General features: G+C 39.1%; 1 protein-coding gene across 1 annotated transcript in view; it reads left to right on the plus strand.

Annotated features, from left to right (window-relative positions):
- Nucleotides 1-15,484, plus strand: part of SHQ1 (SHQ1, H/ACA ribonucleoprotein assembly factor) — a 138,310-nt gene that overhangs the window by 54,004 nt on the left and 68,822 nt on the right. The window contains exon 10 of the mRNA XM_003785493.2: nucleotides 13,284-13,404. Within this exon, the coding sequence (XP_003785541.1) occupies nucleotides 13,284-13,404 (121 nt within the window). The remainder of the gene's footprint in view (nucleotides 1-13,283; nucleotides 13,405-15,484) is intronic.

The raw sequence follows: 15,484 nt of genomic DNA on the forward strand, positions 1-15,484 counted from the left end.
CTGTGGTCCCAGCTACTTGGGAGGCAGAGGCAGGAGACTCGCTTGAGCCCAGGAGTTGGAGGTTGCTGTGAGCTGTAATGCCACGACACTCTACCCAGGGGGACAGCTGGAGGCTCTGTCTCAAAAAAAAAAAAAAATAAAAAAAATAAAAATACAGATGAGGTCTTAGTTTGTTGCTTAGGATAGTCTCAAACTCCTGGCCTCAAGCAGTTTTCCTGCCTTGGCCTCTCAAAGTGGCCCTTGTGCTGGCCAACCTACTCTATGTTTAGATATGTTTAGAAACACAAATGCTTACCATTGGGTTACAGTACCTACACGATTCAGTCCAGTTATATGCTGTACAGGTTTGTGCCCAGGAGGAACAGGCTACCTCATATAGCTTGGGTGCACAATGTCTATACAGTCATAGAATTGCCGTAAGACACATTTCTCAGGAATCTTCATTGTTAAGCAATCTTTGACTGAATATGTAATTTAGAATTTAAGTAAGAAGCTAATACTGAAATACAACAAGTGGCAGACATTTATTTATTCAACGGATGTGAATCAAACCCATTCCTGGTACAAGGCATTTATTTAACAGAATCAGTGGAGAGTTACAACGATATTTATGACTTGGTTCTTACTTTTTTTTTTCTTTTTTTTGTGAGACAGAGTTTCACTCTGTTGCCTAGGCTATAGTGCCATGGTGTCACCGTAGCTCACAGCAACCTCAAACTCCTGGGCTCAACAATTGACAATTGACAATTGTAACAAAAAATAACTGGGTGTTCTGGTGGGCACCTGGAGTCCCAGCTGCTTGGGAGGCTGAGGCAAGAGACTTGCTTGAGCCCAAGAGTTTGAGGTTGCTGTGAGCTGTGATGCCACAGAACTCTACCCAAGGTAACAGCTTGAGACTCTGTTTCAAAAAAAACCCAATAGGCTCAGCACCTATAGCTCAGTGTCTAGGGCGCCAGCCACATACACCGTAGGTGGCGGGTTTGAAGCCCAGGCCTGCCAAATAACAATGACAACTACAACCAAAAAATAGCCGGGTGTTGTGGCAGGTGTCTGTAGTCCCAGCTACTTGGGAGGCTGAGGCAAAAGAATTGCTTAAGCCCAAGAGTTAGAGGTTGCTGTGAGCTATAATGCCATGGTACTCTACCAAGGGTGACATATTGAAACACTGTCTCAAAAAAAGAAAAAAAAAAAGGAAAGAAAAATAATATTAAGAGCAAAATAGTATTTTGTGACATATACAAATTATATGAGCAGGGCATGGTAGTCAGTCATGCCTGTAATCCCTGCACTTTTGAAAACCAAAGTAGAAGATCTTCTGAGCCCAGGAGTTCAAGATCAGCCTGTGCAGCATAGAAAAGACCCTGTCTCTATTTTAAAAAAAAGAAAAGAAAAGAAAATTACATGAAATTCAAATTATAGTGTCTATAAATAAAGTTTTATTGGGATATAGTCATGCTAATACACTAACGTATTTTATTATCTGTGGCAGCTTTTGTGCTTTAATGGCAGAATTGAGTAGTTGTGACAGAAATCATATGGCCTGCAAAACCCAAAATGTTTACTTTCTGTCACTTTACAGAAAAAAATGTACCTCCTCTGCCTTAGGTGTGTACATAGAGGTTTAGTAGTGAGCTAAGGTCCTTGGCTGCCTTCCATCCCAAATAGTGGCCAGCATTGAAGTGGGTCATTTCAGCTGTTTTCTCTCTCCTTCCCACAGGATGAGATGTGTCTGATCTAGTTGGTTCACAGTCAAGTAGACTCCTCCACGTCAGGAACACCAAGCTGGGATACCTGCTTGGCTCAAGTGGGTAATGAATAAGGACAGGGATGGCAGAATGTGAAAAAAAACAGGGAGTAATGAGGCCTGTGTGAACTGGAGAGATAAGGGCTCATCTGTAGCCTACTATTGCTATGTGACTGCCAGTTTGAGGGACTTCTTTTTAAAGAAGAAAGTAATGATTTTATTGTAAAATTTTTGAAAGTTTAGATATAAACAAAGAAGTAAAAGATTTTGAATAATACCATTAAGAACCCTAGTGTTGGGCAGCACCTGTGGCTCAGTGAGTAGGGCGCCGGCCCCATATACCAAGGGTGGTGGGTTCAAACCTGACCCCGGCCAAACTGCAACAAAAAAACAGCTGGGCGTTCTGGTGGGCACCTGTAGTCCCAGCTACTTAGGAGGCAAGAAAATCACCTAAGCCCAGGAGTTGGAGGTTGCTGTGAGCTGTGACGCCATGGCACTCTACTGAGGGCGATAAAGTAAGACTCTGTCTCTAAAAAAGAAAAAGAAAAAAAAAAAAAAACCCAGAGTTTCTGAGAGTCCAAGCCAGTCTGGAAAGGTCCCCAGTCTTCCTTCTTTGCTGCAGAGCAGGCTACATGCCTGCAGTCTTCTTCATGCCCTCTTGGACCTGCCAGTTTCTAGCTGCAGTGAGGGTTTGCTCCGGGTTTCTGCTCCTTCAATCTCAGTTTGAGACCAAATCTCAACCCTATTTGAAGGTTGGTCAAGGGAGGCAGGGAGTGGATGTCCTGGATTGTGTAACGTAACTAACACCAGCCAGCATTTTTCCCCCTTCACTTTCTTTTTTTCTCAGATTCATGTGAGGGTACAATTAGGTTACAGTGTTCATGTTCGTTGGGTCCCCATTGTAGTTGTGCCCCTCACCCTCGAGATGTGCCATACACCCTTACATTGTGTGTATTAGGTGAGAGCATACCAACAGAAGGCTTTTTTTTTTTTTTTTTTTTAAAGCAGATTCCTTACCTTTCTTGGAGCTACTTTGTATTGTTAGCACTGTCAGCCAGAGCCTGGTCAGGGTGGTGGGGACAAGTGGTTCTCAACCTTCCTAATGCCGCGACCCTTTAATACAGTTCCTCATGTTGTGGTAACCCCAGGGGGTTGTGGCATTAGGAAGGATGAGAACCACGGAGTTCGAGGATTTCAGTACCTCTAGTACCACACCTCACTCTGATTCTAATATGTTCTTATTAGTGGGAGGGAGAAGAGAGGGTTGACAGGGAAGAAGCAAACAGCCAGGCCTTATGGGTGAGGTATAGTGGTAGTCATCACTTAAAGAACACGTAGGATTTAGGAAAGAAGATGTGGAAGGCAGTTATTCCCCAAGAAAGTAGAAGGCAAAAAAATGAGGGAGAGGAAAATAAAGGAGTTCCATGTCCAAGAAATGGCAAACCCTCTAGTTTGTTTGGAGGCGGCCAGGGATGTGAAGAGAGATAGTAGGTTAAAGGGGGGGTGGTGTATTGGAACAGGGTGGAAGAGAGTCTGCGGTGGCTTGCTAGAGAAATCAGGCCTTATAAACCACTGAAGAGTTTGGTGTTGAGCCTGTGATGGGCTCATGAAATCAGATACATCTAGCAGTAACACTTAGCATAGGGTCATTGAGGGGGACATAGCTAGCAGCACAGAAGAGAGAGGAGACTCTTTTTTTCTTTTCTTTTCTTTTTTTGAGAGAGAGAGGAGACTCTTATTATTACCTGGACCCTGTATGGTGTGGGGACAGGCAATGTGGTGTGACACAGAGCACTTGAAGTTTGTTGGGAAGGAATGAAGAAATATGTGGACTGGCTGAGTGTGGTGGCTCATGCCTGTAATCCTAGCACTCTGGGAAGCCGAGTTTAGTGGATTGCTTGAGCTCACAAATTCGAGAACAGCCTGAGCAAGAGGAAGACTCCATCTCTACTAAAAACAGAAAAACTTAGCTGGGCATTGTGGTAGGTGCCTATAGTCCCAGCTACTTGGGAGCCTGAGGCAAGAGAATCACTTAAGCCCAAGAGTTTGAGGTTGCTGTGAACTGTAACACCATGGCACTCTATGAAGGGCGACATAGTGAGACTCTGTCTCAAAAAAAAAAAAAGTATGTGGACCAGTGCTTCACATGTAGTGGGGATGTGGGCCAGTAAAGGGGTTCCAGAAACTTTGATCCCTTCTAGTTTGATGTCCTCCTCTTTATATATATAAAATACTTACATTTTATTATCTCATTTAATTCTGGCAGTAATTCTTTTCTTTGAAGTTTTTGGCTGGGGCTGGGTTTTATTTTTTTATTTTTTGAGACAGAGCCTCAAGCTGTCGCCCTGGGTAGAGTGCTATGGCATCACAGCTCACAGCAACCTCCAACTACTGGGCTTGAGTGATTTTCTTGCCTGTCTGAAGTTCTGTATTTCTTGCAATGCTTGGGAAATTCTCCTCCAAAATCTCTTGGAGCAGAGCGTCTGTACCTTTAGGGCCATCCTCTTCTTCAGGAATTCCTATGAGATAAATGTTTGATCTTTTGGTGTGATCGCACAACTCCCTCAGGGAATGATCAATTTTTGCTCTCCATCTGTCTGCCTCTTTGAGTGTTTGGGAACATTCAAAAGCTTTGTCTTCAGTTTCAGAGATCCTGTCTTCTGCCTGGTCTGCTCTATTACTGAGGGATTCTACTGTATTTTGGTGTTCCTCAACTAGCTTTTTCATTTCCTTGAGCTCTGCTATCTCTTTTGTCATTGTGTCCATATCTTTGGTGATATCCATGTGGTAATTTGTCCATATCTTGGGCTTTGAATTCATTAATTTCTTGAGACAACTTTAGAACTACTCTTTGGAATTCAGTTTCTGTCTTTTCTTCCATTCTATTTATTTTATTTGCCATCCATATTCTGAATTCAGCTTCTGACATTGCTGCCATTTGTCTATGCGTGGCATCTTCAGTTGTATCTCCTTTGTCATTTCTTGGAGAGGGTTGATTGACTCTGGTTATTCATGTTACCAGAATTCTTCTGTTGGGTCCTCACCATGTTTATTTTCCACCATTTGGTTATTAGAACTGAAATTTGTTTTCTTGAATGCTCTTCCTTAGAATTACAGCTTGCCAAACTTCTTTCTTGGCTCAGCTCCCCACTTTTGGCTTCATAGAGTCTGATTCCGTCTAGTTTTTCTTCCTCTGCTCAGGAGCCTCTGCTGAGAGTTGCTATCAGTCGGCCATCTTCCCTTTGAGTCCTCCAGAATTCTAAATATCAAATGATGTCTGTTAGGAAAATGAAATATAATAGTCTTAATTGAAATAACACAAAATTTTTGATTGGGCATTGAATACATACTGTATTTTTTGCTTGTTTGATTCTCAGTTTTCTTAGAGATAGGGTCTCTGCTCTGCTACCCAGGCTGGAGTGCATGGCATGATCATAGCTCAGTGTAGCCTCCAACTCCTGGACTCAAGTGATCTTCCTGCTGTTGCCTCCTGAGTTGCTGGGACTATAGGTTTGAGCCACTGAAACTGGCCTCATGCTGTATTCTTAAAATGCAATAGCAGAATGAAAATTTTACCCACAAAATTAGGACGTTTTCAATGTTTATGGTTTTAAAAAAAATCCAGTAGATTGCATCTGTTTCAAAGAGCTTTTTTCCATACTGCTTCAGCTTCTTCACCTTTCTATTTTTCCATTTATTGTATAGATGGGAATTTTTGTTTTTATTCTTCCTTGAACTTGGATGCCTTACACTTCATGGCCTAAAGAAGTTGGAATTAGTTATGCTACAATTATGTAATTTTAATGACATCTGTGCATATATTTCTTTCCTTTTTTTCTTTCTTTTTTTTTTTTGAGACAGAGTTTCACTTTGTCATCCTTGATAGAGTGCCATGGTGTTGTAGCTCACAGCAACCTCAAACTCTTGGGCTCAAGTGATCCTCTTGCTTCAGCCTTCCAAGTAGTTGACTACATTCCTCCACAATGCCCAGCTATTTTTGCTCAGGCTGGTCTTGAACTTGTGAGCTCAAACCATCAGCCTGCTTTGGCCTCCCAGAGTGCTAGGATGTGAGCCACTGCGCCCAGCCCGGGCATGCATTTCTAAACTGAGACAACCATCGCTTTGACAGTTTGATTTAAGGAAGATAGGGTTAATGTCAGGGCTGTCCTTCCAAACCAGCAAATCTTGCAGAGATTATTAGAGCAGAAAAGGCAAAAAGAAATAGTGGGTTAAATTCATTATTTGAATTTTTTGTTGGTCTAGTGATGTAAGAAAGTCGGCATAGCAACATTCTTTTCTTATCAGGGAATAGGCACAATAAGGGAATGAGTAAACAAACTATATACTTCACATTTGTTACAGTGCAATAACTTACCCACAAAGATATTATAACTAGTACATGTTAATTGAGCAGTTTGTCCAGGTGTGTTGAAACTTAGGTTCTGTGTACGCCAGACTATAGATTCACAACCAGCCTTTATTGAACAGGAACATGTAATTTGCTAGACATCGTTCTAGATCAGAGAGGAAAGATGAAAAGTCATGTTCTTTCCCATTAAGGAGTTCACCACGGAAAGGTGATAGATACTGACCCTGGATTTATTGCGTAGTCCCTGAAAGTCAGGCATACTTACTTTCAAATCCTGACTGTTGCTTTCTGTGGTCTTTGCCAACTCCTTCATATTCTTGGGTTTCAGTTTTCTCGTTTATGAAACAAGGGAGAGAGTACCTAGCTTGGAGGGTTAAGTGATGTAATGTGTGTACCTGGTGCAGAGCAGGTGGGTAGCTACTAACTGCCTGTCCTAGTCCATTTTTTGTTGCTATAAAAGAATATTGTAGACCGCTCCATTTATAAAGAACAGAAATTTTATTGGCTCAAGTTCTGGAGGCTGGGAAGTTCAAGACTGAGGAGGTGCATCTGCTGAAGGCCTTTGTGCTGTTTCATAGCATGGCAGAAAACATCATGTGGTGAGAACTCGTCGCCCCAAGTCCTTCTATAATTAGCATTAATCTGTTCATGAAGGGCTGAAGCCTTTAAGACCTACTAAACACCTCGCATTAGCCCCCATCTCCCATCACTGTTATTTTGGGGCTTAAGTTTCCAGCATACATGCTTTTGGGGGACACATTCAAACTATAGCACTGCTATAACAGAGGGATATGCCAGACATTAGGAGGGAACCCCGAACCAGCTTGGGAAAGACTTGAACCCTTGTTCTGAGAAATAATGCAAGATTTGGGACTTGGATGGTAAATTAGGGGTTGAATAGAGTGTGTGTCTTCTAGGCAAAGACTACGTATACAGAGTGTATGTTTATTTCATGTTAATTTTGTTTGTGACTATATGGATAATATATGTCATTTTAATAGCAAAGAATACTTTTTTTTTTTTTGAGACGGAGTCTCACTATGTTGCCCTGGGTAGAGTGCTGTGGCGTCACAGCTCACAGCAACCTCAAACTCTTGGGCTTAAGTGAGTGTCTTGGTTCAGCCTCCCAGGCTACAGGCACCTGCCACATTGCCCAGCTATTTTTTGTTGCAATTGTCACTGTTGTTTAGCTGGCCTGGGCTGGGTTCGAACCCTCCAGCCTTTGTGTATGTGGCTGGTGCTGAGCCCAAAGAATACTTTTTAAATTGACATAGGAGTATAAATTTGTGCTCAAAATAGTAACCGATTGTTTCAAGTATGTGTTTCTTATTATCTTTAAGAAATGTAAAAGCTTAAATGGCACCTGAGGAATTTGAGAATAAAAAATTTACATAGACCATGCAGCTTTCTTAATGCTAAATTGAATATGTATGTGTTGTGTTAGTTGTTAGGCATTTGACTTTAATCTGCTGCCTACCAGGATTAGGTATTGAAGCAAATTACCCCATTTGATGTTTTTAGTTTTGATTAAATTGACATAATTTTCCCGCCTCATCCCTTTTTATGGTCAAATGACCTATTGAAATTGATGTTAAAATACAGGTAATTGATATCATTTTTGATAATGTGGTCTCATCAAAATCCCAGAATTATGGCTAGATATTTACTGAGTTGCATATTTTACAATGATAGTAAATAGTAAATAGTAGATGGTTTTACAAATAAGACCAAGCAGTGCTTTCCTTTATGTACTTGGAATAATCACTCCTTTTTTGTTTACTTATTTTGGCTTTTTGTCTCATGTAGCTCAAAACTTTAAAAGGTATAGAACTAGATACCCAGAAAACCAAGCCATGTAGGAGCTGTAATGTACCAACAGTTGAAAAGAAATTGAGCTCTTACTGTGTGGAGTTAGCAATTTATATTATTTTTCCTATGCTGGCTTTTAGCCAGCAAAAACATCCACTTCTCTGATCATCTCCTAGAGATAGGAACTATTTCTTAAGTGCCTCCAACCATGAACTGGTCTGTCAGTGAGAGATTATTACCAAACCTGGTCTGCTAACAGAAGGATTTCAGATAGCCATTGGAGGGAGCAGCTTAGGCTTATCTTTGTTTTAAGATATATTAACTTGAGATGCAACATCTGTCCAGACAGGAAAGCACATTGTTCTTAGTTTACCATCCCAGTAAAGGAAAACTGGAGGAACTTTCCATTAAAGAAAGGCCAGGGACTATGTTAAGTCCTGTTTACTGCCTGTCTACTTGTTACTGTCATCCATAATGTCTCTCTGTTGTCATTATGTTTCTTTGTGTCATCATTAGTCTTTCTGCGAAGTAAAACATTCATGCCACTTGTCACTTACGATACCAGGATACTAGTGTTAGACCACCTTTGTGAGTGAATGTGAGCTCTTGGTCTCAGAGCCATTGTTTCATAGATGGGGTTGGCTTATCCTACCAAGTCCATCCTAGAGAATCCCTAACCCTCAGGAGATTCAACATCCTAGAGAGAGCTGTTTAGTGCCTTTCTGCAGTGAAAACAGTCACTGTGGTTACTGTGTAAGGTACCTTCTTTTTTTCTACTTTGAACTAGGCAGTGAACTCTTGAAATGGTCACTTCCCTGAAGTGCCTTTGAGTAGAAATAGTTCTCTTGGATTTGGGTCTTAGCAATTTTTTATGCCTATATGATGTGTGATGAGCCCACATCTGGATAAAGCCTCAAAGGAGCCATGTACTTTTGAGTCCCCATAGGTGTCTGGCCACTGGCCATGTGACAGCCTGCAAAAGGGCCAGTTTTTTCCTTTGCTGATAATTGCTAGCTACGTGGTTGAGGATCTGATAGAGTAGTTAGTACAAAAGAGACTTTAAAAAAATCGTGCCACATGCTTGTGAGTCTCCTGGCTGTGATGCTGTAATTGTCCATGGTGATATAATCAGAACAAAGGAGATCAAATATGACCTTGGTGTGATAATACATACTGTCAGGGGGAGGATGGTTTTAATGTACTTTTTGTTCCAGATTGTCAACTGCAGTAGCTTAGTTATCTTGGGCCATATTTTGTCATATACATATAGCATACTATGAAGGTAGTTTGAATAAGGCTGACAATTAAAGCCCACCTTTTGAAGAGAGCACATAATTTTCCCTTTCAAAACTGCTCTGAATGTGATTTTAAAAAATTACCTACTATAAATATTGCTCTTCAGTTGTTCAAAAATACAATTGTATATGGGAATTAATATTTGTAACATTCATCTGTCAGTATTTCAGGGGTTGGTTGTATAGTCGAGTATGTCTTTTTGTTAAACAAATAATGTTTCTTGTGGACAATTATGAAATTAGAGGAAAGTGCAAAAAAGAACAAGAAACTACTCCCACATGTAGAATAATGCCAGACACGTGACAGGCTCTTACACGTTTGCGCTGTGAATGTTGAGACAGATACTATTAGCATCTTGGTATATATGTTCAGGATTTTTTTGTGGGTGCATTTATTTTTCTTTTCTTTTTAAAAAAGGAGATAGTGCAAATTAGAACATGCAAATTTAATATAATTTGTTCTCTTTAAATTTAAAAATATATATATTTTTTGACATTTCTTCTTTTTTATTATTTGCCATTTCTTTTCATTACTGTTCTTTTACTTTTGCGTGTGTGATGGCTGGAATATTTACCAGGTAAAAGGGCCCCCTACCTCACTGTAGGGATATGTGCTAAATAAAGCTGTGTATAATTTTATTAGGAATGGAAGGTGTAGATCCTTATTAAATATGTGACCCAAACTCCATATCCTTTGTTATAAAAATCTTTGGAGCAAGGTCTTTTATCCCTGCTGCTCACCTCTGAGTTCAGGCCTTCTTACTCACTCTGGTCAGGTTGCATTTGTCTCCCTCTCATGACTGTCTGACTCCCACCAAAATCACCCTTTTCTCCTGTGTGACCCATTTGCTCTAGCCAAGTGTTTTCCTCCAAATCCTGCATTTTCTATCAACCTACTTATAAGATACAAGATCTTGGGAGGCAGTATTCTGGAGGTGTCATGCTGTGGAGAAGCTTATCCAAGTTATAAGAAAATGGTTTGTTTTTCTGATAAAGACCTGTGATAAACTTTTAAAACTTTAGGTTAGTGGTTATCATAAAGTTGTACTAAATCCTTCCCTCTGTACCCTCTGCCTCCCCACCCCACCCCCAAAAAAACAAAGAAGGCAAAAAAGAAATCAGTTGTCACTTGCTTCCTGTCATCTCTGCAACAATTAAAACTATCCAGAAAATTCTTATAGGTTAGTTAGGTCTTCCTTGATTTTTTTTTTTGGAGAATGGCTAACATGGCAAACTGGATTTCATCAGGTCTGTGAATTTTGATTCTATTTTCTCCTCCTTTCATCAAACTCTGCCTTCAACATTACCTACTTTGTAATTAAAATAGGTGATCCACACTAATAATTTCACATGGCTAACCTGGGCCATTTTGATAAGTCACAGCTCTGACCTTGACTTAACCAAGTGAACTACACATCTTGTATTTTCATTGTTTATTTCTCTTAACAACTACTTTGACAATGGAGCTTTCTTTGGCGTTCTTCCCATCTGCATATGAGGAAGCCACATAGTTAATATTCTTTAAAAAGGCATGGCCTCTGGTTTCAAGGACTTATTACCTCCTTAGCTCTTGAATAATAAAAATGTGATAGAGACTGAATGGATCATGAACATACAGGTAGCATGGCACAGTGGAGAGCCTCTGGAGCCAGTAAGGTTGGAATTTATATCCCACTTCCTCAACTCAGTGACAGTATCTTACTCTTCCTGGAGCCTCAGCTTCTCCTTCTGTGAAGTGAGCAGGGAAGGTTACAGGGAAGATGGGCTGAGTTTCCTTCCCACTGCTTTCCTTTGCAAGGTTTAGTAAAGGACCCTGATGACTTAGGGAAGGCAGCCCAGGGCTTCCTGAAGGGGAAAAGACTTGAACTAGACCTTGACAGCAGTCTAGGTGGAGTGGAAAAGAAAGAGGGCCCCTGTGGGACAGAGGCATGGAAACAAGTCCATAGAGAGCCTTGAAAGCATATACAGGGACTCAGTGAAAAGTGATACATTAAAAATGTGTATTAGAGGGGAGAGAGTCTGGAGTCTGAAAGAGGAAAAAAAGAGATCTAGGCATGAGAGAATAAGAGTGTGAGTGAGGAGAGGTGCTCAGGCAGTAGTAGAGAAAGGGCAGGTACAAGGAACATGTCTAAGGAAAAAACCAGCAGGATTTAGTGAGTGAGACTATAGAATGAAAGACATTGCAAGGGTTTACACTGGGTGATTGCTGTATATTTGTTCTTAAAATCTAAAATCCAAACCTGCTGCTGCAGTGTTCTGTTCTAGGTATTAGGGATTAACCATGGAATAAAACATAAATTTCTACTTAACTTTTGAAACTTATTTACTAGTGTTCATTACATTAAAAATTTAATTGTAACAGTCTTGAGGTCTTGAGATATTATCACCTAGCTCATGATTCTTTTCTCTGAAGATCTAAAAGCGAAATGGGAAATACTGATGAAAGAATGTCCAGTATCTTCACAAACTCAACATACACTATTTCCATGTTTCAGAACTGTAAAGATAGGAATAAAACAGTTTATTGCAAATGCTGTGTCTCACAGGAAGTTATACTACTCTAGATTTAGTAATTTGCCTCATAGTTAATTTCAGGGAAGAAGAAGTGTTCCATGAAGTTTGGAACACTTGGGGAATTGTTGAGTTGTGAAAGGTTTCTTTTGTAGACTTTGGTTGGATTAAAATTAGTTCATTTAACAACTGTAAGTAAGAAATTAGGTAAGAGTAAGACTTTAATATTTGATAGCTTGCTTTCAAGTGATTTTTGTCAACTTATTTCTGGAGCAGTGATAATGATATTTCAATGTTCAATCGAGTTTTCTTCAGTTTTTTAAGGTGAAAAAATTTGTTGGTAGTAGATAATTCCTTTATGAAAAATGTTGACATAAGAATTAAAAACGTTTAAAATTAAAATACAGTTTTCCTTGTCATTTTGAAAAGTTGAATTAGAAGAATGTTATCCAATTAGTTATGATGCATTTAAGTATTCGTTTAGTTTGGAAAACTTTTTTCCCTTTCATTTAATGGACCTATTGTATTTCATAGTGTTTTTGTGGTAACTACAATTAATCAGCTATAACAATAGAGTATAAAGATTATTTATGATTTTTAAGGAAAGAATTATAGGCGTTTGGACATAGTAGGATTGATAACTTTTCATGCACTAAGGTGTAATAACCAAGCCCCCTACCCTTGAAAAGGAAGCCTCTCCTAAGCTTTTAGTTTCAGCCCTCTCAAGGGTAGAGAAACAGCCTGAAATTGAGGAAGTACACAGGGAAGGGTTGAGGAAGGGAGGGGTCAATTCCAAATAAAGCCCCGGGTGAAGGGGTCCCAAGTTGTTCTCGGAAATTTACCCAACACCTGTTTTGTACCCCTGAACTATGAGCTAATGTACCCTTAGTAAACATGTACCTCCACCCTAAATTGTGTAAACCTCTATGACATACCCCATCTTGTGATTATGAAGTAATGTACTTGTGATATATCTTGTGATGTATGAATTAATATGTACCCCTACCCTGTGACCCTGTTCTAACTGCTATAATTGGCTTCTGTATTGCATTAGCTTGCTAGTCACCATGACTATGCAGAATAATGCTATAAAAAGGCTTCTCCCCTGCTATTCGGGGCTTCTTATTGGCCCACCTCAAGAGCCCCCTGCAGGTGCACCTGTAGGTGTATCAAATTATCAATAAATTTCTGTTACTTAATTATATCTGAAGTGGGGTCCATCCTTCTTAGCATCTACCATCCCATTTCAAAAGGAATGTTAAAATTATTCTTTTTTTTTTGAGGCAGAGCCTCAAGCTGTCCCCCTGGGTAGAGTGCTGTGACATTACAACTCACAGCAACCTCCAACTCCTGGGCTCAAGCGAGTGTCCTGCCTCTGCCTTCCAAGTAGCTGGGACCACAGGCGCCTGCCACAACGCCCAGTTATTTTTTGGTTGCAGCTGTTGTTCTCTGTGCTACTTTAAATAAATTACCTTTCAGGATCTGAATTTGTCCTTTTAAAAATTGAGTTTTTTTCATAAGGATGATTTGTTATTTTTTTTTCAATTTCCTTCAGGTAAAAGTACAGTTTTAAAGTGTCTCCTGGATATTCACAAAATTTTTCAAGAGAATGACCCAGCATATATTCTAAATGATCTCTACATCTCAGACTACTGTGTGTGGATTCAGAAAGCCAAGTAAGTTTTGAGTCACTTACAAATGTTTAGATGCTTACATTTCTGAAACACCTATTTACCCAGAAAGAAAAAAGTGAAATAACCAGGGAAATAAATTTTAATGAGAGAAAAATCATTTACCTACCAAACTCTTAAAAAGTAACTGGACTAATCCAATTATAGCCCAAGAAGAAAGGGAAAGGGGAGGGGGAGGATGGGTGGAGGGAGGTTAAGTGATGGCGCATCATACAAGGGTACGTGTGAAATTTATTAGGTGTAGAATATAAATGTCCAAACACAATAACTAAGAAAATGCCGTGAAAGCTATGTTAACCAGTTTGATGAAAATATTTCAAATTGTATATAAAAACAGGACATTGTACCCCATGATTGCATTAATGTACACAGCTATGATTTAATAAAAAAAAAAAAAAAAAAAGGTAACTGGATTAACATAGGGAGCCTGGTGAATTTACTTAGGGAAGGGGGTACAGATGATGAAAAGTTACTTTTATTTGAAAATATGGGTATTGGTACTGACTGGAAAATAGGTATTAAAACAGACAGTTGTCTTTATTGCCTTACTATTGACTGTCCAATATGAAATCTCAAGTCTGAGATTTGAACTTGTGTCTCTTGTTTACTTACAGTTGAATATGAGTGTGTACATATGTGTGTTCTTGTTTAGGTGTGTAAATCTAATCCAAATGAGAGCTGCACATTTATGGGCTAATCACTGGCTTCTAGACTTCATATTACAAAAAATACAGTCTTCAGAGCCTGATAGAGTCTTTATAACACATGTATTCAAGAGTCTGAACCCTTACAAATGGGCTTCAGCACTTGCTTGGTATGTAAAATTTTCAGAAAGCATTTGCCATTGCCTCAATCAAGAAAGCATAGGAGATTAACCATTAAATTTTAAAATGTACTGAATTTGTATTTTATGAAGGCGTTCTTTAGATCTGATTATTATCAAACATGACCAAATTATCCATTTCTGTAGTAAGAGGCTATTAATTAAGAGCATATAAGAGAGCTGTTAATTGGAATCATTCCTAGGTACTGTAGAAAATGATTGCACGATATTAATCGTGACGTGGAAGAGAAATAATCATGATATTTTTACTGTTACCATGATTGGTAAGTAAAGGGTTTAGCATGGATTTTAATGCCTCTTATGAAGGAGCCATCGTATAGAATTTATTTTTTTATTTCTGTTCACAATGAAGCAATTATATTACAGAGTGAAATATGAAAACAACTAGAGGCTATACCTGTTGTATGGAAAATGCTTAGGGGTTGCTCAAGATAACACCTAATAACATACAGCAGGTGGTGTCAGCATTCGTGTTGGAAATGTAGATTTGGCCAGATGGAAAATTGAATCTTTAACCCCTGAGGTCGTAATGGCATGTCATCATTTCATTTGATTCCCCATGCTAATTGAGCTTATCAAATACCCTGCTGCCATTTCCTGTTGTTACTTTCATTTTCATAACAAAATTAAATTGAAATAGTTTGAATGGATTTTGTTTTTTTCTTTCTTTTTGTTTTAAATGGCGAGGATTTTATAAACATGTAATGAGTATTGTGTTTGTGCCAGGATCCCATTTCCATGAATGCCTGTTTCTCTGTTTGTGACATTCCTTATTAACTAGAGAGGATTGTATTTCACTAAAGTAGAAGGATATAGGGCCTCAAGTTGATGTGGTGATTATCAGACTTAGTCTTAAATTATTTTTTTCTCTTGGTTTTAAGTTGTGGGAAATGAAGCAAAATTCTTAGGTTCTTAGTAATTGTTGTGGAAATAGTAATTTTTTAAGAGGAGTAATATATCAGGGAGTAAGGTGGGAAAGAGAAACCAGCAGGGACTCTTCAAATTACTTTGTAAAGTTGTTTTTTCAGCTTCACCAATTGGAACATAACTTTGCTTTTCCTGAACAGACTGTGTTGTTTTTACTTTGTGTGTTAAAATTTAACTGTAACCCAGCCATTTTTCACTCCCTGTAAGATAAAACATTTGTTCCTTTATCTACTATTTATTAAGATTTCTAGTTTCATCCTTAGTAAACATGATTCAGCTTTTTAGTATCATCTT

Source organism: Otolemur garnettii, unplaced genomic scaffold (genome assembly GCF_000181295.1).
Source record: "Otolemur garnettii isolate 467f Iridium unplaced genomic scaffold, OtoGar3 scaffold00015, whole genome shotgun sequence".
In the NCBI taxonomy this organism is placed as follows: Eukaryota; Metazoa; Chordata; class Mammalia; order Primates; family Galagidae; genus Otolemur; species Otolemur garnettii.